At 47.2% G+C, this 24,879-nt stretch overlaps 1 protein-coding gene across 1 annotated transcript in view; it reads left to right on the top strand.

Moving 5' to 3' along the window:
- XKR6 (XK related 6) overlaps nt 1-24,406 on the top strand; it is a 177,082-nt gene extending 152,676 nt beyond the window's left edge. The window contains exons 2-3 of the mRNA XM_071447728.1: nt 3,720-3,916; nt 22,749-24,406. Coding sequence (XP_071303829.1) covers nt 3,720-3,916; nt 22,749-23,713 — 1,162 coding nt within the window. The 3' untranslated portion in view covers nt 23,714-24,406. The remainder of the gene's footprint in view (nt 1-3,719; nt 3,917-22,748) is intronic.
- The last annotated feature ends 473 nt before the right edge of the window (nt 24,407-24,879 follow it).

The raw sequence follows: 24,879 nt of genomic DNA on the forward strand, positions 1-24,879 counted from the left end.
GGGTCTGAAGGATGCTGAAGACAGAGCACCATATTTTTTCATGGATAGAAGAGAAAGAAAAATGAAGTTAATTTAACCTTTAGCTGCAAATGGTCCTCAGAGCTGCTTTGCTCACACTGCCCAACATTTGCCAAGGGGTTCCTGAGGTCACAGTCCCAGGGGATAGGGACAGATTTGTCCTTTGGGGTCAGGTTGGGCAGGGCTGGGATTTATGCTGTGAAGGAATTATGTCCACTCTGGATGGAGGAGCCTCAGCTGGTAGGGCTCTGCTCCTCTCATGTGGTGTTTAGAGGCAGGGGACAGCACTAAAAGATGTGGGGTTTGATGCCAAAAAAACTTTGAGAGCATCTTTTTGGTGCTCTCTGGCTCGGTTTCCCCATCCTTGGAAGAGGCACAATGCAGGTGACCTTTGCCAAAGGCTGTGGGCTCAGCACTCAGGGAGAACTTGGTGTTTGTGCCACTGCCACTGATGGAGACAGGATCAGGACACTGTGTCAATCCCATGAATTTGAATATTTTTCCATGCATTCTGCCTCCATGGGTTGGTGTCATGTCCTCTTTCTGTGGCCAGTAAGAAAAATCTGTGCTTAAACTGGGCATGGTGGTGAATCCCTAGAGATTCACCCTAACCCCAGAGATCCAGGAGAAATCACTGCAGGACATTGTGTCCCTTCTGATAATTTCCTCCTAATCTTTTTGAGTGGCCCAGTGTCATTGTTGCAGCTTGGTTCAGCCAGCCTGGAGGGCTGGGAAAAGTAAAGGTGGTCTTAAAAATAACCCAAAATTTGAGCTGTTGGGAACAGCAGTGTGGAAGAGTAGAGGTGTAGGAAATAGGAACTGTGGGAAGGCACTGAAATATTTTTTTTTCTGGAGAAAAGGAGGTTCAGGGGGGACCTTCTGGCCCTCTTGACAGGAGGGGGCAGCTGGGGGGGTCAGGCTCTGGTCCCAGGGAAAAATGGACAGGATGAGAGGAAACAGCCTCAAGTTGCACCAGGGAAGGTTCAGGTTGGACATCAGGAAGAATTCCTTCAGGGAAAGGGTTACCAAGCATTGGAAATGGCTGGAGAGGGAGAGTCCTTAGCTCTGGAGGGACTTAAAAGCCATGTGGATGTGGCACTTGGGGACACAGGTTAGCGGTGGCCTTGGCAGTACTAGGGAAATGATTGAACTCTATGATCTTATGGGTATTTTCAAACCTTAATAATGCTATGATTCTATGGAACTGTGATTTTTTTTTTTTTAATCTGGAGAAATGAAAGGTTTACATGGCAACTATGTGCAAACAGGTAAAAGACTGCTGCAGGGTGAAAACCAACAAATTCTTCTTGTCTGTGGCTGAGGTGATGAGAAATGAGTGGTTTTAACCTTCTGAAAAGGAGTTTAGGTTTTGTGTACCAGCAGGAATGGGAGCTTCTGGGGAGGGGGAGACCATCCAGGACTACAGGACAGGTTCGGTGGAATTTGGCAGAGGTGATGGTGCCTTTGCCAATGGGCAGAACCTTATGGGCACCACCACTTGGTTTTTGCTGTCCCTGTGTCACTGACAGTACAAAAACCATTGCATTCTCCTTTTCTCTGCTTTCTCCTTGAGCCACTACACTCTCCCTGACTTTGCCTTTCCAGCTAAACTGCATTTATTTAATTCCTGGCTGAAGGGAAGGCAGGATGCCTGTGTCATGCTGCAGCTCCTGGGGTTGGGGTCTTTCCGTGGAAATACCAAGTGCAGGTGGTGAATTTGGACAGGTTGGCAGAGCAGGTGCCCCACGGCCATCTCCGTCCCCTCGGGGTCTGCTGTGGATGTCACACCAGTGTCACCAGTGTCGTGTGACTGGCGCAGCATTTTCTCGAGTGTTGAGCCCCATCTGGTGGCTTTCCTGAGTCATTTTTTTTGGTGTCCTTGCAGTCCCTCTTTTCGGGATTATTTTCGCCTCCCGCGCCGGTCAGGAAGGACAAGATGCTGGATGAAGGACAGGGTTCGCAGAGCTGCCTCTGTTTCTCTCCCAGCTCCCTGTTCCTGGGTGTGATTCGGAGATCCGGAGGCTCTCCAGGCTCACGTCCTTCCCTCCTGCTCTCCCTGGCTGTGCAGTCTCGCCCGAGTGGCAGGGGATGATCTAATCGTTTTGGCCAAGCCCCAAAGCTTGTGCCGGGAGCCCCTCCCAGAGCCTCCAGAAGGCGTTTCATCCCTCTGCCGTGCTGGCAGCCGAGCTGGGACAGATGAACAGTCCCGGGAGGGGACATTTCCGACGACTGACTGGCTCAGATGAGCCGCTTTAGGGTCGGCATTAGGTGAGATGGTTCCCATCCCAAACGAGGTTACAGCCACTGCTCTGGATGAGAAGGAAGAAGACACAATGTTGGATTGTCAATCCCTAGAAGTGTCCAAGGCTGGGCTGGACAGGGCTTGGAGCAATTTAGGATAGTGGAAGGTGTCCCTTCCCATGGCAGGGGGTTGGAACAAGATGATTTTTAAGGTCCCTTCCAACCCAAACCATTCTGTGATTCTGTGATATCAACAGGTATTAGAAAGGACTCTGTTAAGGGTTTTTTCTTAAATGCCATGAGTCCTGAGACAGAGGCAGTGGTAGAGCTGTGCCTGTCCATGCATGAGACACCTCCTTGTACTCCAAAATTGCCCAAAGTCTCAAAGCTGACCAGTGACAAACTGTGGCCTTTCACATCTGTGGGTCACACACATATGAAGGTGGTGTTTCATTGCTCCACCTATGATGAGACAGGGTCAAATCACAGAATCACAGAATATCCTGAGCTGGAAGAGACCCACAAGGATTCTCAGATTCCAGTTCCTGGACAACTTCAAGAATCCCACAATGAGCCTGAGAGCGTGGTGCAAACACTTCTTGAGCTCTGGGGTCTGTGAGAGAAGCTCCTTACCAGAGTGCTGAGGGGGTTTCAATGGTCTGTCAAGCCACTTCCAAGTATTAGGACCAGTATTTTTCATGTAGGTTTTCTTCTTGTGATGAAAATCAGGTGAGGGGGTTGTTTTCTTGCATTTCAAAAGTATTTCCTACTCCCAGGCTTCACGTTTGGGTAGTACCAGATAAAGTTTTCCCACCTTTGCAACACAAAATGCACTTCATTTTATGGTCTTGTTCTCAGGGTGGCATCCAGTTTAAGGCTGGGCTTGATGATCTTGGATCTGTAACATTAATGATTAGTCAAATTCTAAAAGTTCTCCTCAGATCTGACAGGAGGGACCGTGTGGTATTTGCTGGGTCCCCAGGATGAAGGAGGAATTGATAAATCTGACTCCATGTTCTTACAAGGCTAATTTATTATTTTATGGTATTATGTTATATTATATTTAAAAATGCTGTACTAAAACTATAATAAAGAATAGAGAAAGGATACAGACAGAAGGCTTAACAAAATACTAATGAAAACTCGCGACTGCTTCCAGAGTCCCAACACAGTTGGACAGTGATTGGTCATTAAGTAAAAACAATTCACATATCGGATAAACAATCTCCAAACCACATTCAAGCACAGGAGAAGCAAATGAGATAATATTATTTTTCTTTTCCTCTGAGGCTTCTCAGCTTCCCAGGAGAAAATCCTGGGCAAGGGGATTTTTCAGAAAATATGGCAGTGACAGGAGCTGAAGAACTGTGCAAACCCCAATATCTCCCCAGAACCCCACAAACAGATTCTGCTGCAACTCCAGCATCTCACCCCTACCTTTTCCCTCCTGTTCCCTGCAGGTATATCCGAACAATGTACCTGGGGATCCAGAGCCAGAGGAGGAAGGAACACCAGCGGCGTTTCTACTGGGCTATGATGTACGAATATGCAGACGTGAACATGCTGCGCCTCCTGGAAACGTTCCTCGAGAGCGCCCCTCAACTGGTGCTACAGCTCTGCATAATGATCCAAAAGAACCGTGCAGAAACATTACCATGTAAGTGGCCCCCCTCTTCCCCACCTTTCCAGCCTCTGCCCTCTGCTCCCAGAGCCTAGCAGCTGATGGAAGTGCTGCTCACTTCCCGCCCTGGCTGGGGGCTGCCACTTTGGGACAAATCTCTGCTGAGTTCGCTGGGTAAAATTTCTGCTCATTCCTCTGAGGAGAAAAAAAAAAAAAAAGTCAGTGTCAAGGAAAAGATGGGATTCAGCTCTTCCACGGCCAGTCCAGGCGGAAGGAATGATGGTGGTGTCAGGAGGAGGCAAGCAGGTTCTGCTGCTGTGGCACCACTCGTTTGTCGCTTGGCACTAGGCAAATGCAACCATTCCCTGCCTCAGTTTCCCTCCTTATATAAGCAGGGTGATAAAACTGGCCAGATTTGAGTTTGTGTTGTGAGGATAAATGGTTCAATGCCTATGCAATGCTGTGATGGTGTTAAGTGTAAAAAAAAAGGGGGTTTCAACAGCTAAATGCTGTAGGGCCTTTTCTGATGAGTGCCCAGGAGTTAAGGTCTTATCATTGGTACCATGGTTCTCACCAAGCCCAGGAAAAGAGAAGGGGAAGGCAGTGGAGGGGATTGTGTAGGGACAAGGATGTTGTGGAGGTTTAGTTGGAAAGGCAATTAAATGATGAGACGAGGCTTGGAAGCCTCCATAGGGAATATTTTGCCAATTCTGGTTCCTGCCACAGTGTCCACCACTGTGATGAGCTGAGTATGGGGCATCTGTCCCAGCTGAGAGGGACATGGCTCTGTCCCAGCCCTGGCATGAGTGGCTCTCCCAGCCCTTGGCCATGCTGGCAGCTTGGGGGTGACCAGCCTGAGTACAACCATCCTTTCCAAGGACCAACAGTGGAGCTGCTTGCTTATTCAGCCCCTGTTCAGTTCGTGCACCACGGGTGACACTCAGCTTCCCAAAGACAGCCTGGTTGGGGCCTGTCATTTCTGGGGAGATTTTGGAGCTGAGGTGGGAACTGAACTTGGAATTTCCTTTGGGGTTAAATTTTGCTGGTTTTGCCAAGGTCACCACTATCTACAGCATCAAGGAAGGCCAGCCACTCTCCCTTTCCCCTGTATTGCCAGCATGTCCATCACAGTTGTTTATAGAAGCTTCCCTCCTCCTATTTATGCAGTCTTTTCTTGAAACCTCTCATCGCGAGCTCTCCAGGCCTCCAAAGTGCTGACATGATGAATATGCCTTTCTACAACTCCTGCTAGAATGCCTCACATTTGCCAGCCCCCTTTTTCCTGCTGCTTCCAACGTTATTAACCCGACTGAAAATGCAGAAATCACAGCCCAGGAGGTTTGCCAGGGCGTTCTGCAGATTGCTGGGCTCGCCGCAGAAAGCGCCGGGTGAAGTTTGTTGGCCTCTGTTGTGCCGCGAGTCAGACAACGTGGGAGAATAATCCCTCCAGGCTTTCAAATCCGCGGCTCTTCCACTTTGCCACTTCCAGGCACGGCTGCCTAATCCACTGAACGAGCTGCATCATTTTTTTTTTTTCCAGCATCCCCCTCCCCTCCCTTCCTGGGCTTTGCAGTTCCTCCGCTCCTCCAGCGCGCCGAGCCGGCTGCGCTCTCTCTTCCAAGGCAGCGCTCTCTTCCAAGGCAGCGCACGTCCCCGCCTGCCTCCCCGAGCCCTGGAGGGCTCTTTGCTCGCCACGCTCCAGCAGCCGAGCTCACCAGGTCCCCAGTGCATCCTCTCCCTGCCTCCCTCCCCGCCCGTGCCAGGGATGCGGGCGCTGATGGATGAGAGCAGCGGAGCTTGCTCAGCGCTCCTTGACTCCTCCGGTGCAAGGTTTCCTAGAGCTCCTCCATGCCCGCTCAGTGCTTCTCTCTTCCACCTCCTCCTCCTCCTTCTCCTTCTTATTCTCCTTCTCCTCCTCGTGGTCCATAATTATATAAAAGCAAATTAAATGCTGAGAGGAGCCGTTGTGAAAGGGAGCATCAAAGACTTTCACTTCCAGCAGGCGAAAAGCAAAGGGAGATGGATGCTGTTAGGAAGGCAGTGTGTTTAAAAATCAAATCGAGTCTCTCCTGGCTCATCAAGTCTGTGGGAGCGTGGCTCGTCACAGGAAGGGGCCAGTTCTGCCTTTAAACAGGGACAGCATCAGCTGCATCCCTGAAGAATGGAAAAACAGCCCAGGGAAGGGCTTAAAAGCCCAGGTACAGCCCCTGCTGATGTGTCCAGACTCCAGCTGCTTCCTTACATCCCCCACAGACTCCTGTGGATTCATCTAGTGCCAGACAAGGTCAGTTCACCATTTCCTGTGGCATACATCCCTCTTCCAAGCCCCAGCCCTCCCTGCTCTTTGGATTGTAATGCCAAGCCCAGGCTTCACTTCTCCCCAGACAACTTCTATTTAAGGAGCTTTAGAAAGGGAGTCATTGGAATGGCTATCAGCAGGTTTTGTTGTTGTCTTCTAAGTCCTGGGTGAAGAGAGCTGTTGAGGAAAGAAGACTGAACACATTGGGGGTCTTTACTCACATCCAGAGCATCTCCTCCAAAGCATTTCTGCCACACAGCATGGTGGTAGAAAGGGCTGATCTTGGAAGGATGAGTAGGAAGTGATACAACCAGGATAATGCTTAATTTCCTGGGTTTCAATCTGTTGGGTGGGTGAAAGAAAGAAAGAAACACCTCATCATGCCTTGCAAGAACTATTTGCCCATGAGAGGTACATGTGTGAGAGGGTTGGGTGGGACCTGTGTCTGTTGTTCCTTCAGCACTCAAAGAATGGAGAAGTTTCACCCAAAAGTGAGAATGTCCAGCAGCAGCAGTGCTGGAGCTGGAATTTGAGGTCAAGACCCAGCCTCACTAAAGCTTGGGACAAGACTCAAGCTGGGATTTCATGAGAGTCAGGATTCGTTCCTTCATCATATCCCCAGCACAAGGCAGAGCAGATCCCAGCTTAGCTGCCCTTGTCTGAGGAACAACAGAAAAGACCACAGAGAGAAAAGAGGTGAGAACTCTGTGAGCTCCATCAGGTGAGCAGTGGAAGGTGAATGTTGAGAGCCTGAGCTGGAATTCTTTGGTTGATGGAGCAAATGGAACATCAGCTGCTGAATATCCATGTGGAAGGAGCTGGTGTTGGTAGGCAGCCTCTGTGGAGGATTTATCTGCTACTACCACAGCTGGGTGGGCCCAAAACAGAGTCAAGAGAAGGTGAGGGAATAAGGATGGATCCAACACGTGGAACAGCTCATGCCCAAAGCAGCTGAAGGAGGTGGGATGAGATGCTCAACCAGCAGCAGCCCCTTTCTCCAGGGAATCTGATGCATTTATACCTATCACTGGGGTCAGGCTGAAGGAGGGGAAGGGGATGCTGGAGATGATGCAGCATTGTCCCTCAGTCACCCTAACTGTGTGTCTGAGGTTTAGGAGAAGGTAAAAGGTTGTCCATCTCTCAGACTCCTGGGGAACAATGCCCAGAGGACTTCCCATAATTTAAATCACCTATTTGCAGAGAAAAAAACATAGCATTAACAACAGAAAAAGCTCAGCAACCCAGATCCTCATTCCATAATCACTCCCAGCAGATAATCCACCTCAGTCCTTGCAGAACAAACCATCCTTAACCCCTTCACCCCACAGAGGTGCTGCTTCCTCCGCGCCAAGTGGGAAGGAGCAGATCAAACCAGCTTAAAGGAGACACCCAACCTCTAGGCAGACAGGGAGGTGAGAGGGATTCCAGGTTTTCTGGCATAAATCTCCTCTTAAAGAGGTTTGCTTCCACTTAATTTTTTTTTATTATTTTTTTTACGTGGCTTCTTTAAAGCGTAATGAGATTTAGCTGAAGCACCAACGTCCTTCCACTCATGTCACGAGTTCTTTACACAAAGATTTCTGCCTGTATGAGGCTGCAGTTTTCAGCACAGGGTCTTTCCCTCCAAAAAAAGCCACATCTCTCCACAGATGCTGGGTCCATCTCCTCTATAACCCTACAGTTCATCTGGGAGAGATTAGCATCATAAGCCTTCCTTCTGCAAAGTCCTGCTGGAGTCTCTGGGATTTTGGGAGGTGTTTGCACTCTCCACAGCCCTCAAAAGTAGGCTGAAGCTGCTCATGTATTTAAGAGAAAGCAACATTAACTTAGGGGTTTGGGGGGACGTTTTATTTAAGCAGAGTGATACAAATTAGGCATTAAAATGGATTTCAGACATCTCAGTTACAGATGTGTGCTGGCTGCAGAGCTGTCTTGGTGGAGTTTGCAAATCATCTGGTTCCTCCCAAAGTGAAGTCCTATTTTTTTTTATTCATGTTCTCCCTCATCTGTGCCATGTCTGGGGACTGTCTATAATCATTTATGATTCCTTTTTGCAGGAGCAAACTAAAGATAATTTTCCCTGTCACTTAGTTTAGAAGACTCATCTGGTCAACTGAGTTAGAAAGGGACCTTCAGCCTGTAGGTGTTCAAAAATGTGAGTTTCAAGTGACATCCACACTGGCCTGAATATAACTGAGGAGACTAAAATCCACAGGGCTCCAGTGAAAGTGAAAAAAAAGCTCATGAGATTTGAAATTTCATCCTTTTCACCACTTGAAGGAGCACTCAAAGTTAGTGTAAGACCCTTCATGCTGGCCTGGGCCAAACAGGTGTGTCCAACAATGTTCAAACAGGAATCAAACCCCCAAACCCAATCTCTGTAACCTCACAACACAAAATTGTCCCCATTTATGAAGAGTCCCATAACCTCATAAATAAACCAGGGTTTGTTCTACACAGGCACCAGATCTTGTGGGGATCAGTGCAAAATTCAACATGGCATCTGCAGATTCTGTGGGGGAAATTCCTGTTTCTGCAAAGCAAAAATCCTCTTCCTGACTGGTGCATTTTTCCTGAGATACACCAAGAGAACTTCACTGTATAACTAAAGAAGTCTTTGCCTTATAAAGTCCTCAGTAACAGGAGATGGAGTGGGGACAAGATCTACCAGAGCCACAAGCTGAGTTTTGGCTCAGGTTCTGGGACAGATCATGAGGAAAAAGATGCTACAACTTTGCCCAAAGGCAGATTTTCTTTTTTCCTTTTTTCTCATGTCATTCCTTGGGGATTAAAAAAAGGGGGAGATGTCTCCATCACCCAGGCCTGGTTTCCTGTGACAGAAGAAGCACAAGGACAAAAGCAGTTGCTCATTGCCATGTGGGAAAGGGATGTGCTTGCTGGGCCTGGAGGATCTGGGATGATCTGCCCTGAAAATTTGTCCTGACTCCACCACAGTTTCCCTTTAAATGTTCACCAGCAGCCCAAGGAGGCCCAGATAGCTCTGAACTCATAAGCAGCTCGCCTGGGAGGCCACTCATATGACTCCAGTGCTCTGCCAGACTGGGGCATATGGCTCTGTTCCTGCCTTCCCCTCCTTCCCACCAAAGCCGGATGACAGGGAGCAATTTGGTGCCCTGCTGGAAAGGAGCCTCTGGTGCCTGGCCAATTCCCAGCAGCATCAAAAAGCCATCTCCACAGTTGGCAGTGGCACTGAGGACGCCTTGCTCTGGCATGCTGAGAGCAGGCCAAGCCTGAGGCACACTGGCATGGGACAGCTTGTCCCATCATCAGCCGTATTGTCCCGGTGCGGTGGGATCCAGGAGCCTTCAGAGCCAGGGACAGCTATTTTTTCTTTTTCCAAGGGGATTTGGAGCCAGCCCAAAGAGAGATGTCATCCCTTCACCCATCCCCACCTGCAGCTTCTCTGTCCACCACCTTGCCATGTCTCTGGCTCTTATTTTTGGAGTGCTGATAAAACCCCGTCTGTTCCGTACCACGTGTTGCCGTCACACACAGGACACGGCACAGCCAGGAAAGATGAGTCACCATTCACGGGACAGAGCTGGCAGGGGGCCAGTGCTGCCAATTTTAGGCTTTGTCAGACTGTGGTAATCACTGGGAAGGGGTTACATCATCAGAGCACTACAACAGCATTAGCTCATGCTGTTCCCGGGAGCTGGGGGCCAGCCAGGAAACCAAGGCATGGAGAGAAGTTTGGGTTCTTGTCAAGCAGATTCCAGGCAGGAAATTCAGACTTTTTTGGGTGACTCCATGCTGCAGGCTTTCTGGGAGGTTTGGGATAAGAGCATAGAAAAAACGGCTGTTGGTAAGTGAAATACAATTCTTTTTAGCTTCAGGTTGCTCTAGTGCGGGATTCTTGTCAGGCATCTAGGAGAGTGCGGGTAAACAGGGAGCATATAGGCTCTGGGATGTGCAGGAAAACGTGGAAAAGATGCCACACAGGTTCTGGGATGTGCAAAAAAACATGAGAAAGATGCCCTGGTGGGCAGGGACTACTCTGTGCTTCTACCCCTGATGGAGGTGGAGCAGTTCAGGTTGATGCAACTCAAAATCGTTAAGTTTTGAAGGAAAGAATTGTCTCACTTCAGAAACTATTAATTGTTTTTTAATTATTAGCTTGGGGTGACAGTTCTGAGTCTGGGAAAAATTACTGGGTCAATAGAAATCTCCTGAAATTCCTTTTGTCCCAACTGGCATTTGACCAACCTCATGCTCTCAATGCCCTCAGAACATCCACGTCTTCACAGAGAGGGTCACTGAGGGGGGACAGCCACCAGGCACAGGAGCCCCTGTCTGATGTACATCAAGGTCCCAAAAATATTTGCAAAAGACAAAAAGACCCAGGAGATAAGCCAGGATGAGCATGACTTAATGTGTGAAGGACACGGGCACAGACAGCTCCCACCATCCCAGGCTGCTCCAAGCCCCATCCAGCCTGGCCTCAGACACTTCCAGGGACCCAGGGGCATCCAAAACTTCTCTGGACCACCTGTGCCAGGGCCTCCCCACCCTCACAATAAGGATTCCTTCCCAATATCCAACCCAAACCTTCTCTCTCTCCATCTGAAGCCATTCCCCCTTGTCCTGTCACTCCAGGCCCTTGGAGAACTTGGACACAACACAAGTTTGTGACCTGCTACCTGTCACATAGGTCTTTGCAGAGTGTAAAAACTGTGGGAGGCAGAGGGAGAAAGAGTTTCCTGCTGTTATCCTTGGAAATCAGTGTCCCTGGTGCCTTCAGTACCCCACTGCGAGACAGCACCATCTGCACCACACCCGTTTTTGCCGCTTTGTGACTCCCCCTCACAGGAACGCCCTGCCAGACGTGCCTCATGGATGTCAGCCCTGTGTACCCTCCAGGAATGTTGAGAGGCTCCTTCTTTTCCAGAGACCAGTCCCCTCAGCTGGGATTATGCTGAGGCATTTCCACCAAAGGCCCGCTACACAACATCAGAGGTTTATAAACCACAAGGTTACAAAGTGTGCACTGCTGACACGTCTCTGGGTAGATCCCTCTTTCTTTGGCCACTGAGTGTGATCCAAATTGGGTCCCTTCCTCTTTCCCATCAGGCCAAAATCATTCCCAGAGCTGGTATGAAGTTATTTCCCTAATTGCCTGCAGGTATTCTGCATCCAGGCCCAGCCACCTACCAGAGGAGGTTTGCAGGGTCCCTGTTTGGTGCTGTCACAGACCTTTGGGAGCATTGCCTTGATGTTGTCTCATCTCCAAGGAACAGCCTGTGGGAACTGTTTTCAGCAGGAAGTTCCCTCATGAAACCCTGGCAGGAGATGTTGCTTTCCCAGTCCTGGGACAAGTCTGTTGGGTTTCATCCCTGCTGATAAACCAAAACACATCAGAACATGAGCACAGCCACCAGATCTTGTTCATCCTCTGCTTCAATTATCAGCCCTTGGCACATTTTTAGCTCCTGGCAGCCAACACCAACCCAAACAATTCCCATGCTTGGCTCAGGTGATGGCAAGAACAATTCCCACCAAGCACTCTGGGCTGCCCTGTTTTGAAGGCTGGGACAGAACTTAGCAGTCAACAGAATTAGGCTTGGCTTAGTTGCTGATTTCTGGGTGCAGGGTCCAAAGCTGCCCCAGATCTGTGCTAAGGAGAAAGGGATCCTCGTGGTTGCTCTCCAAAGCAGACAGTGGAACTCCTCGGGCTTTCCTATCCAGCACTGAGGTGCTGCTCCCCTCTTTTTCAGACTATTTTAGCCCCCACTTGTAGGATTACAGCATCCTTTCAACTTGTGGTAGGCAGTTTTTCATCTTTCCCAATGTCTGCAGTCCTCATCTGAATTAAAACAGAAATAAAAAAAAAAAAGGAGTGACAGGCTAGGGGTGCTGTAACAGATGTCAGATTGCAATGTTGAAATGCACATATATTGTACATGTTTGTGGAGTCCTGCTGTTTCATGCCAACCATCCCTACTCATAGAAATGGTTCGGAAAAGATTTTATGCTAAATGGAGCCATGTGTTGTTTTTTTTAGCAAAACAGTTTGTTTGGGGTTTTTTTTCACCATTTCAGCGCATGCCAGTGGTTCCTTTAGGTGTGTTTCTCTTCTGAAGGGTTCCTAACAGTAGAGTTCAAATATAATTAGGTCTGAAAAATCTCAGTGTAGGAGGCTCCTTCTGATATTTTTGAGGATTCAGACTGAAAGCAGCTCTGCTGAATTTGGTACACTCGAAAAATCTTAACAAACAATTGGCCACTAGAAGTTGTAACTAAAGTGCCCTTCACAAACAAGCAGCTGTTGAATGTGAAATGTGATTTTTTCCTCTAAGAATAACCCCTTTTGGATTTTGCCATCTTATTCTTTCCAGTTGAAGTACCCATGTTTGTGGTGGGGTTTTTGTACCTGTTGCTCTAGAAAGACAATTTTAATTAGCAAAGGGACAAAAACTATGTTCTCAACAAGAAATAGCAACGGAAGTTTCTAGAGATGGTTGTGCTCCTGTCAGGTTGAGCCAGGTTTGTGTGACTCCCCTGCCTTCTAACACTCCCTACAAAGAGGGATTTTGCTCTGTTTGCACAGAGTTAAATCCTGTCCTTGCTGGAGGTGTTGTCAGAGCATCCTGGTGGGGCATTTCCAATGAAACCTCTTGGGGTCTCTCGAGGGGCTTCACATCCTCTCGTCTGCGGCTGTTCACTTTTAGGGGCTCAGGTGGGGTTCTTCTTCAGTGTCATTCTGAGACAGCACTTAAAGGCTTCAGATTAACATGGATTTAACTCAAAAGTCTTTATAATTACAGTGATGGCTGTGCAGAGGGCACCTTGGCCTGAAAAGAGTGGCAATCCATGCAGCTTTTGACAAAAATAGACACGAAGAGCAGTTCTCATGCTCTATTTCCAAACAAGCTAATCTGCGCCCGGGAAATCCTGGCTGCTGCTTTCCCAGCACATTTCTAATGCAGAATTAACCCAGGTGATTGGTGCCTGGAGGGATTTAGACCAAGCTCAGGGCAGACCATCTCTCCTTTGTGTCTGTGGCTCATTAGAAGACAGGGATGCACGTGGTTGTTGGTTCTGAGTGTCTCTATCAGCTGCAGTGCCATCCCTGCCCACCTGAGATTCAGGGATCTGTGGGATTCATGATCTCTGGAGGATGCACTGGGAACTTGGGCATGGTGGGAAGATCCCTGAGAGATTTTGGCACTTGAGTCCTTGCTGCAATATGCGTTACTGGTCCTCATCAACACAAATTTATGTGACAGCAGCAGCTCTTCTAATTGGAAACGCCATCCATGCAGCCCCACACTGACACTGAGAACACCATCAGCAGGATTAATAAGAATTCTGATTCCAAAAATCACAAAGGAAAGAACTGTTCTTCATTAACACCCTCAAAGGAGCATCTGATGATGTGGGGGTTCTTTCAGTGAGAAAAAAAAATCTGCTTTTGCTGAAAGGAAAACAGTAAATCGTTTCCATTTCATTTTCTTAACATTTAGGGGAAGGTTCAAAATGGAATAAGGTTCAAAATGGAATAACCATTTTGAACTAAACAGTGTTGTATTATAAATACTTTTATATCATTTATGCCACACCAACAGGAACTCCAAAAGTAAGACTGTGTGTGTCTCTCTGTCCCCTGATTGCCTCCAGCTTCTTTAGGACTGAGCCAAATCACCAAACTCACTCCCAAATTCCTGAATGGATTTCTTAGACATATGCCATGTATTTTTCCCCTTAAAAAGTGAGTTTGTGTGTTATCATTTCTTTGAATTCTACCATTAGAGTCCCATCAGAGTCTCTGGTGGCTGGGTGGAGCTGTTGCAGAAGAGGCTGGATTTGTCTCTAGCATTGGACTCACACTGACATTTTCCTCGGGCATAATTTTGGGAGCATAGCTGACACCAGATTCCTGGAAAGATTACCCTGTCCAGCTAAAATAACATTTTTCTGGCAGAAAGCTGTCCCCACATCTGTATTACACTTTACCTAAGCTCTACCTGCCATGCCTGGGCTCCTCAGAGCTGTCCAGACACAGCAGCCACCTGGACTAATTTACTCTGCCCAGCCTGGAAAATCTGATAATATGAGAAACTTTATCTCCAGGCATTGAGGAGTTGAGCCAAAGGTCTTCCACGTTATTTTTAACATGATGAAAAGGATTATATGACCATGGTTGTGATAAACAGAGGACTGTGATCAGATTTTCTCTATACCTGTAACACAAACAGTGTTGGAGCCCAAGCACTGGCGCTCAGGTGTTTGTGCTAAATTGGTCTCTGGTAGAGTTTTGCCTGCCAGCCCTTTCCCAAAGCTTTCCCAGGCATGAGAAAACAAATTCACATGGTCCAGGAACCATTCCCATTGGGCAGATTGGACACAGCTCCTGAGGGATTTTAACAAGATGGGCATGGCAGATTCTGCCAGCTGGGCTCAGGGTCTACAAATAATCCTGTTTCTCATTCGGGGTTCAGATACCACCACCAGGTTCTCTTCCCGTGGGTCCTTCTCCTCTCTGCTGGTTTTTATGACCCAGTCTGTGTGAAAATTTACCACACAGGATCAAAGGCCCCCGTTAGCCAAGTGAGTTGAGGCTTGTTTGTGGACCTCTGCTTATACAGGGACTGACATTTGCCCCAGTTTCTGCCAGAAATGTTCCAGATCTGGAACAGGTGTCAGCAGCTTCTTTCCCTACATAAATAGGCAAAACCTGGGATACTTGCAATCAGCATCCTGGGAAAGGGGCAGGGCTGTCATGGAAAGCAAAAAGTGAATTTTCATGCTGATGAGGGCTGTGTACACCAGGCCTGTTGGAGACCAGCCTTCTTCTCAGTGATGTAACAGAAGGATGTTGTCTTTCTCCTACCCCTTGAGGATGTTGGTAACTCTATCTGGCTGTTCTAGGATGTTCTCTGGCTGACCATGGCACCTTTCTCACATCAGGAGGGTGTTGGGGGTTTGTTTTTCCTGCTTGGTCTTCAGTGGTGTAAATTCATTGTGTTGTGTCACTTGAATATGCCCAGAACATGTTGGGTCTGTCAGCTTCTGCTCTGCAGGAGCCACTGTGGGCTGTTCTGCTCATCCTGGAGCCAGGAACAGGTTCCAGCAATCCTCCTTTCTCCTCTCTTCCCCTCACTGAGACTCAGTGTTCCCCCATAAGCTCTTGTGGGGAGCTGCTGGATGTCAAACCTCTGTTGCCTACTATTCATCTTACCATGTCCTTCTGTCGTTATTTCAGTTTGGCCCCCATCCCTGGAAGTGTTCAGGGCCAGGTTGAGCCACCTGGGAGAGTGAAAGGTGTCTGTACCCATGGCAGGGGGTTGGAATGAGATGAGCTTTAAGGACCCTTCCCTCTCAAACCATTCCATGATTCACCAGGAAGAGTCAATGGAGAGAGAGAGGCATTTCCAGATAGCTCATCCCATGTCTCAGACAGCAGTCCTGGGGTGATGGACAGGGCATCTTCATCCAGAGGGTTTTAGAACAGTGGGGAAGCTTTGCCAATCCTGATGTGGTGGGCCATCATTTTGAACAGGAGACTGACACTTCACTGAGGTTATTCAAGGACAATCTCAAACAGAGGGTGGATTATCCCATCTCTGCTTGGCCTGGGGTGCTCGTGCCTCCCACAGCAGGATCAGTCTCTGGCTTGCATCCAGGAGAAGATCCAAGACTCGATGGCTGCAGGGTTGGAGCTGCTTTGGAGTGCCCGAGTTCACAGAGAACACGAATAGGAGGAGACATGACAGAAGCAGCTGAGATAATGAGAGCCCAGATCAGATGAGTGTGGCTGGTCACCCCTTCCTGCAGCAGGGAAAAGGGGCACTGGGGACAGCTGAGAGGCAGCAGGATGAAAGGGCAGGAAAGCAAGGCCTTTGGAAACACAATCCCTGGTGACCCCATGGACGCTTCCTCAAGGCAGTGCTGAGGCGTGGGCTGGGGGAGGAGCTAAGGAGGGATTCAGCTTTTCTGGGGTCACCAAGGACATCTTAATTTAGCAAAAGGAAAAGGGTTTAGGAAGCAGAATTTCAGGACATGAGCCAGACTTTAACTGTTGAGGGGCAGGAGGGCAATTCTCCATGTGAGTGAGCTTTTGTGGAGTTGCCTTGGCATAGATTTTCTCACGGAGAAAGGTTTGGGAATGTGGATGTGCCTCTGGTGTAATGTGGAAGAGTTCTCCTTGTGCCAGCTTGGACATGGGCTATCCTGTACAGAAACTCAGCACAAGCCTTCTGAGGGATTCCAGTGGGATTTGGTGGTAGGAGACTTTCTTGTTATCCAGACCTACTTGGAAATCTGTCCCTGAACGGAGTTACCTTTGTTTCCTGCCCTTGCCAGTCATCAGCAGTTTTCTGTTTCTCATGGAAAGGTGATGCTGTGTCCAGGTGAGCTGGATGCTGGAGAATGGGATGTGATACCCCTTGGAGGAAGGCCCCAGAGGATCTCCCTAGGAAGGGAGCAGGTTCCTAGGATGTGAAACTCACCCCTCACCTGATGAAACCAAAATATTTTCTGTGAGAAAAGAGCAAAGGGCAGGACACTGGTGTGATATCTCTTCCCAGTCTCCCCAGTGTAAAGATCTGGATTTTCATCCCTGGTAATTCCAGCTCTTAGTAGAGCACAGAGGTGTCACATAAATGGGAGGAGGCCATTCCTGGGTCAGACTTTTGCATCATGTTCACAATAGGTGGAATAGTTCCCATCTGCCATACTGGACTGGGGGCACACTGGAGGAACTCTTTAAGGAAGTGTCCTGAAATCCAGTGAGGAAACTGAAAGGCAAAATGGTCTGTGCAGACTTTTATTATTTATATACTAACAATGTTCCATATTTTTTCCATGTTTAAAGAGACAAATAAAGAGGGAAAATAAAGGGAAAAAGACAAAAGTCATTCCCTCCTCGGATGGGAAAGAATTAAGAAAGATCAAGCATCAAAATCCATCAGGAAACAATGAAAATCAGACCTGGGGTCTGATTCTGACCCCTTTTACTCTGACACAAACAAATTAAATCAGATTAAAAAATGAGGGAGAGTGACTTTCAGGCCCTGTTGTTACAAAAGCAGGATCTGCCTTGATCTCTTTTGTGTATAAATGCATTTTCACTCTGTGCGCATCAAAATGAAAGCCTGCTCCTCGTCTCCTACAGAGCTTCAGGGAGGAACGTGCCACCCAAAGGGGAAAACAGGATAACAGGGTTCACAGCACAGGGGCCTGAGCAGCCAGGGAGGGATGGGGATGAACTGAAATGTGGCACTTGGCATTAAGCAAGAGCTGCCTCTGCACAGGGGCTGAGGGAAGGTTTCGTGTCATGCTCAATATTTGCCATCCCGCTCACCCGGGAGAAATGTTGGTATCTTCCCATTTTGTTTTAGTGGAGTCTTAAGGAGAATTAATGTCAAAAAAGAAATAGAGCACTGTTCAGGCATCATTTTCAACGTTAAAGGGGCAGGCACCACAGGAAATACTCAGGGAATGTGCTACAGCAGCTGCATCCAAATTATGGGCAGCCAACGACCTGCAGCTGGATTTGTGATGAAAACTGTACCTACCCCTAGCGAAAATCCTCTCTCCTCAGCTGGACAGCACTGAGTAAGGCCAAAATAGGTGTATTGTTCATTTTAAATATTCATTTGTGTGTGTGTATGTGATTTTTTTTCCATTAGAGTGGTTGTAAAACCCTGCATAGCAGGAATATGCCAGATAGGCAGGGATGGTTTTCCCTGCACTGTTTTTGTTCCCAGGCTTTAAAAGCAGCAATGGCAATTTCAGGGGAATCGTTGCTTTGATTCTTTCATGTGGATGGGTTTTTTTTTCCCAAAGAGCCTTTTTACAAATCTGAGATGACCTTTTATTTTTCTGGACTATGGGTAGGAACCAGAGGAGGAAAACTAAACCAGGATGAAATTCAGGGAGTTCCTGTGAGCCTCTGCAGTGTCCCTTGAACTCAGAGTGGTTCAGGCTCTTCTCCTCTGGTATCAGATCAGTGTCTACATTGTACTCAAGTCCACTCAGGTTTTCATGATCCAAAGGAACAGCTCTTGTTTCTCAGAGAATCTATTACTTGGCCTGACATTCTCAGAAATTTAACTTTTATACACCTGCCTTATTTCCCACTGCTTTCTCATCTCTCTGCACCATTTCCTGTTGCACAGCCTCTGTGCCACATGTGTTTATCATTGAAGAGGGATCGTGTGCTCCCCTGAGAAAGGCAGAATTTTTTTGAGTCTCAGCTGGTGTCATTTGAAATGGCCTGAGTGCCTTCCTTAACCCCAGCTCCCAGTTCAGAAATGTTCTTGTCCTCTGCATGCAAGTTTGTCACATCTGCCAGCTCCACATGGTGGTCTGGAATATCCTAAAGCATCTCAAACGTTGCTGGATTCCCACCTGTGATGGTTGCACTAAGCTTTGATCCTCTTTGAGCAAACAGACATCATTTAACCAAGGACACCCTGGGGTGAGTCTCTACAGCAGGAGCTGAATCCTGTCTGAAATGTCTTGTCAAGCTCACTGTGATGTGAAGGAGAACTGCTCCCTGCTTTAGCTTGGATTTTATATGAGATCTTGGGTAAATCCTTCAAATCTTGGTGCTTCATCTGTCAAATGGGACATTCTAGAGCTCTGCCTCCTCATGCTGAATGTAGGTGAGCAGACGTCTCACTGCCAGGACTTCAGGGATCATCCCTAAAGGAATCTGGGGGATTATTTCTTGTGCTGTGTCATTCAAGACACAGGGACTTGACTCCTTGATGGTGCTGACTTTGGCCTGTGTGTCACTCATGGCTTCCTAGGGCAGAGGTTTGAAGAGAATCCCAGTCTGTGCCAGTCTGACTCATTGTTGGCAGGTGGAATACAGATCCCAGAGCTGCAGCCCCAAGGTTTCCAGCCCCACAGGAGCTCGAGAATGCCTGCAGAGATGTGGTTGTGCATGGTGGGGATGTTCCACTCCCAAGGCTGGGAACAGAGTGGGAAGAGTGGGAGTGAGCTTTTTTCAAAGTGATTTCAGTGTTTACCCAACCTCATCCCTTTGATAAACAAACATTGAAAGGGAGTTGAAACCTACTCATGCTCCACCAAGGTGCATCAGTTACCACGTGCAAGAGTCAGAATCAAAATAAAGAATGACTGCTCATGTGATCCAACTTTTCAGGACTGTTTGTTTTAGTTATAATTGAAGAGATCTCTAAAGTTGCTTAGAAATAAGGTCTGGAGAAGTTGAGAGGAAAAACAGGGACAGTTCATCCCACAGTCTGTGAGAATTGTAAATTGTGTGAAAATGTCACAGGCTAGAAGTCACAGGGAAAATTGGGAATGGGAAGCTTGTGGTCAAGATGAGAAAAGTGCTGTGTCATTTAGGTCTGTATGAAAGAGCTAGGGAATAGTTTCTGTGGCAGTAAGTACAAGTGATGTAAAAGTCCTTACATTACTCGATAGCTCCTGCTGACGTCCACCTACAGATCTCCCCCCTCACACGCAGGTCCAGATCCTGCTCATCACCAGGGTGCCAAAATTCACATTCAACACAAGGCTTGTGAACTTTTAAACAACAGCAAAAATATGTCAAACTGCCCAAAGATCCTTCATTGCCTCCCTCAGATCTCGGTGCAGATGAAGAGACAATGAGCTGTTCTGTACGGGGGGGGCTCATCCCGCCTGACTGCTGGTGCTCGCACGTCCCCTGGCAAGGGATGGAGTCAGACACCTTGGGAGCATGAGTCAACCCCTCCCTGTCCCACACACGGATGTCAGGACAGGCTGAATCACTTTCTGGGGGTGTCTGCCTCTCTCTGCTGGCTGGAGGAGACGTTCAGATGACTGTCAGCAGCCCCGGTACCGTGCGAGTGACTCAACGCACGCACTCTGAGCAATTTACAGCAAGGGCTGTGATTAGTGGAGGGTTCTGCCCTGAAAATATTAGGTAAAGCCTTTATGTGCAAACTGGGGGATTGTTTTGGGTGTATTTTATTCCTCTCTCTTTTCTGGAATAAATGAGCCCAATAGAAACATTTTTAATCCAGGCTGACACATCTGTCTCCTGTGAGTTGGTGTTGCTTGAGTTTCCCTGTACAGGTACAGCTAATGCTGTACAAGTTTCTAGTAAAACAGCACTAAAATAAGGCAATAAGTGACATATTTTTTTCTCTGCTTATCATGGAAAGTTTTTAAACTGAATAGACAAGAAGTAATGCAACAAACAGTACTTATACACATAACAAAACTTTGTGGCATGACTCATCCTTCCAAAACTGTTAATAAAGTCTACCAATAATGTAACTCATCTTGTAGGTGAAAAATGAATCTAATCTACATCTGCTTGAGTATGAGGCTGTTCATATTTAGGAGTTTTCATCCATTATGGGGAGAGACTGAGGGAGCTGGGCCTGTTCAGTCTGGAGAAGACTGAGAGGGGATCTCAATAATCCATATAAATACCTCCAAGGGGTGTCAGAGGATGGTGCCAGACTCTTTGCAGAGGTGCCCAGTGACAGGATGAGGAGCAGTGGCCATAAAATAACCCACAAGTTCCACCTCAACATGAGAAAGAACTTCTTTATGCTGAGGGTGGCAGAGCACTGAACAGCTGCCCAGGGAGAGCATGGAGTTCCCTCTCTGGAGACATTCCAAACCCACCTGGATGTGTTCCTGTGCCACCTGCTCCAGGTGATCCTACCTTGGCAGAGTGATTGGATGACCTCCAGGGCTTCCTTCCAACTTCAACTATTCTGTGAGTCTGTGGCTGGAATCCCCAAGTCCTATGTGCAAGTGTTTCTTAGTGAGGACTTTAGAACTCGGGGGAAATAGTGATTTTCTTAAAGCTCCCCTCTTGGATAAGGCCACTGCTCTCACTGCTTTGCTGTTTGCTGTCTTTTAAAGTTCAGTCTGAAATTCAAATGTCCATTTGACCCCAAAGACAAGGGATTCAGAGGGAAACCTGAGAGCTGATAAAAAGGTGTCATTTTGGTGGAATTTGCAGGCTGTGAGAATTCCAACGAGGGAAGAGTTGGAGTCTGCCATCCTTCCTGGCCTTCTTCTCCATCATTTCTCCTCCAGACACAAATAGATTGGAAGGAGAGAAATCTAACCCTGCTACATGGTGGGGTGGGCTCCTCAAAACCAAGATAAATTCTACAGAGTGAGGATTGAGGAGTCAGTGGACCTTATTTGCATTCCCATGGAAGCCAAGCCCCTGTGAGCAGAGAGAAAAGGAAACAGGAGATGAAGAAATTTAGGTTTTTCAGGCATTTTACCTTTTTAACTCTGGGCAGCTGCAACAAGATGTTCCTTGGATTTTCTTAAAGAAGTAAAAGCCAAGTAAGATCTGGATCTATCACCCAGTTACACATCAGAGATGAAGGGGCATTTCTCATTGGTTTGCTTGGAACCATTAGCAGTTTTTCCTTTGGACTTTAAAGGTTATGCTCCCAGATAAATCTTTGGCTAAGGCCCCATCCAACCATAGCTACCAAATTACTGAGCTTCCCAAATATGGATTTTGGTCCATCATCTGCTTCCTCACCTGCAGAACAGTTGTCTAGTGAGCAGCAGTGTGGGCAAAGGAATAAGACGCCAGCAGCTCTTTCTTTTCCCAGGAATCTCTCAGTTAATTTTTATTGTGATGCTTTGCTCCACGAGTTATTCAATCTACCCTTGTGATAATCAATGGAATTATATTTTTAAAAGCCTCTCAAGTGTGGTGGGGCCACTATTTTATCTTCTGGAGGAAATAAATTGTGTAAGTGTTGGGATGGAGAATAAGACCAGGTCCCTTTGGAATATCATGGGGTGTTTTGCCCCATGTCAGGGTGCAGCAGGATGTGTTGGGAGCTGAAGGTGACCCCAGTGCAGGCTGTGCCCTCCCTGACATGACTGTGACTTGGATTTGTGCTCCAGAAAGGAGACCAGACTGGAGAAGAGCTACATCCAGCAGAGGTCTTGGGTCCATCCCAGAAACAAGGCAGGGATTTGCTGGAGAGATCAGATCCTTTGTTCTGGGACTCTTTCAAGGGTATTGATGAGTCTTGATGCTCCCTGGATTTATCTGCATGGGACAAAAACCTCATTTTTCTGAAAGGCAAATGCAAATGGGGATTCCTGAGTAAGGCAGAATCAATGGGATTGTTGCTTAAATTAAACTATTTTAGAATAAAAAACAATCCAAGCAGTTGCAGGGAATACAGGTGTCCTGCTCTTGCCGTGGTGCATTCCAAGAGAGATTCTGCTCTCCAAGAAAGTAACTTTCACACTTGGCCTTCAGCATTTAGATGGGATCTGGATTTCAAACTCTCAAATGTGGATCCAGTCAGGATGAGCACAGAGGCTGTTCCCTGCTGGAACTGCCAGGGTGGGGTGCCCAATCCAGTGGCTCAGGAAGATAAGGACAAGGAGTCAGAGAACTCCTGAATACCATTTCCAATTCCCACACTGATATCTCTGTATTTCTCTCCTCCAGACTGTAAGGACAACCTGACGTGAGTTGAACCTTCAGGCTCCAGAGCCTGCCCCAGATGCAATAATTTAGTGAGCAGATGATGTTTTCCACCAAAGCTCCTGTCTAACTCAGTGGATCTGTGTGTCTTCCGGCAGGTGTGTCCTCTGTGGCCTCCCTGATGTCCCTGGCTTGGGTGCTAGCCTCCTATCACAAGCTTCTTCGGGACTCTAGGGACGACAAGAAGAGTATGAGCTACAGAGGGGCCCTCATCCATCTCTTCTGGCGCCTCTTCACCATCTCATCCCGAGTTATTTCTTTTGCTCTCTTTGCTTCCATCTTCCAGCTCTACTTTGGGATCTTTGTAGTGGTCCATTGGTGTGCCATGGCTTTCTGGATCATCCATGGTGGGACAGATTTCTGCATGTCTAAGTGGGAGGAGATCCTCTTCAACATGGTGGTAGGGATTGTGTACATTTTCTGCTGGTTTAATGTCAAGGAAGGGCGGACTCGATACCGAATGTTTGCGTATTACACGGTGGTCCTGACGGAGAACGCTGCCTTGACGCTCCTTTGGTATTTTTACAGAGATCCTGACACCACTGACTCCTATGCCGTGCCAGCACTGTGTTGTGTCTTTCTTAGCTTTGCTGCTGGGATAGCTTTGATGCTGTTATATTATGGTGTGCTGCATCCCATGGGGCCAAGAGCTAAGATCTTTGCCAGCTCCTGTTGCGCCGAGCTGCTCTGGGGCATTCCTTTGCCCCCCGATGTTGAGCCCATGGCGCCCCAAACCCCTGGGTACCGGGGGGCCCAGGCTACGCCCACCAGAGCGGTCACGGAGCAACAGGAGGAACTCACAGCTGACACTTGCTTGCCCGTTTTCCAGGTGAGAGCAATGGTACCATCTACTCCATCTGGGCGACCCTACCCCCCTGAGGGGCCTCTCATTAAGATTGACATCCCAAGAAAAAGATATCCTGCCTGGGATGCTCATTTTGTAGACAGGAGGTTAAGAAGAACTATCAACATCCTCCAATATGTCACCCCCACAGCTGTAGGTATTAGGTATAGAGATGGACCTCTCTTATATGAGTTGCTACAATATGAATCTTCACTTTAAAGCTCCTTAAAGCAAAAGTAAAAGAGGGGACCTTATTTTTGTTTACGGTAAACACAGATCATGAAACAAACACAAACCTTCAGATAAGCTTTCTTTCTGGTTGCTGTATGTATAAAAAAAAAAAAGATATTCTCTATGTTTTGTAAGTAAAAACAAAAAGAAAAACTTTTCTTTTGTTTTTTACACACAAGAAACAGTATTTCAACTTCCACACCTAGGATTCACAGGTGGAGAAGGAGGCATCTCCACATCAGTTTTATACCGTACACCAAGTGTAGAACATTATTTATGGGATTGGTGCTGATTGAAAAATAAAAAAAAAAAACAAACAAACAAACCTACAACTGCCTTATGCCCTTAGGTGCTGAGTTTCATTAAGTACTGTCACCTTTCTCATGCAAAACTCTTTGATGATTATATGCCAGGAAAAAAAAAAAAAAACAAAAGAAAAACCAACCATCCAACTGAAATGCAAACCTTAAAATTAAAAAAAAAAAAAATTAACAACAACAAAAAGAGAGAAATGTATGGAAAAAAAAAAAAAGTCCTGTTGCTCATATTGGATTTAGCAGAAAAAAATCCTCCAAATGTCTAAAGATAAGAAAGAAAAGATAAGAAAGCAAAGCCAAGACAACCCCAATGGAGTTTGATTTTTCCAACAGCTGAAAGACAAAATCAGGTCTGTAAGATAATTTGGGAAGGAATTTATAACACCATTGGGCCAAGCCTTGACCGAGTCGTGTTATAAAGGTGACCCCACCCCGGGACCGTTTTCCTTGTGGAAATGGACCCTGTACAAAGGTGGGATTGTACCAGATCAGAGTGAAAATACAGGATCTGATCTTGTTCCCAACAAGTGCTCGTGCTAAAGCCCCACTGTCTCCAGTGGAGCAAATACCAACAGTCTGAGCCCAGAATAAGGCCTGCCACCTTGATTTCTGGAAAATGTGAAATAATCAAAATTATAAACCAAAAAACATGATCTGAAAGTACATTCCCACATATCTAATAATTATTTCAGTAATAATAAAACTCAGCATGGTAGCAAAAAGCGAGTCAATTTAAAGGCACAATACTTGATCAGTGACTGGCAAAATAATTTGACCTACTGTATCATTTTAAGGCTGTGAAAGGCATACATGTATTATTTGTAATCTCGTGTAAGA

The sequence above is a fragment of the Agelaius tricolor genome, unplaced genomic scaffold (genome assembly GCF_023055355.1).
Source record: "Agelaius tricolor isolate 1412-34295 unplaced genomic scaffold, bAgeTri1.0.p SCAF_1, whole genome shotgun sequence".
NCBI lineage: Eukaryota > Metazoa > Chordata > Aves > Passeriformes > Icteridae > Agelaius > Agelaius tricolor.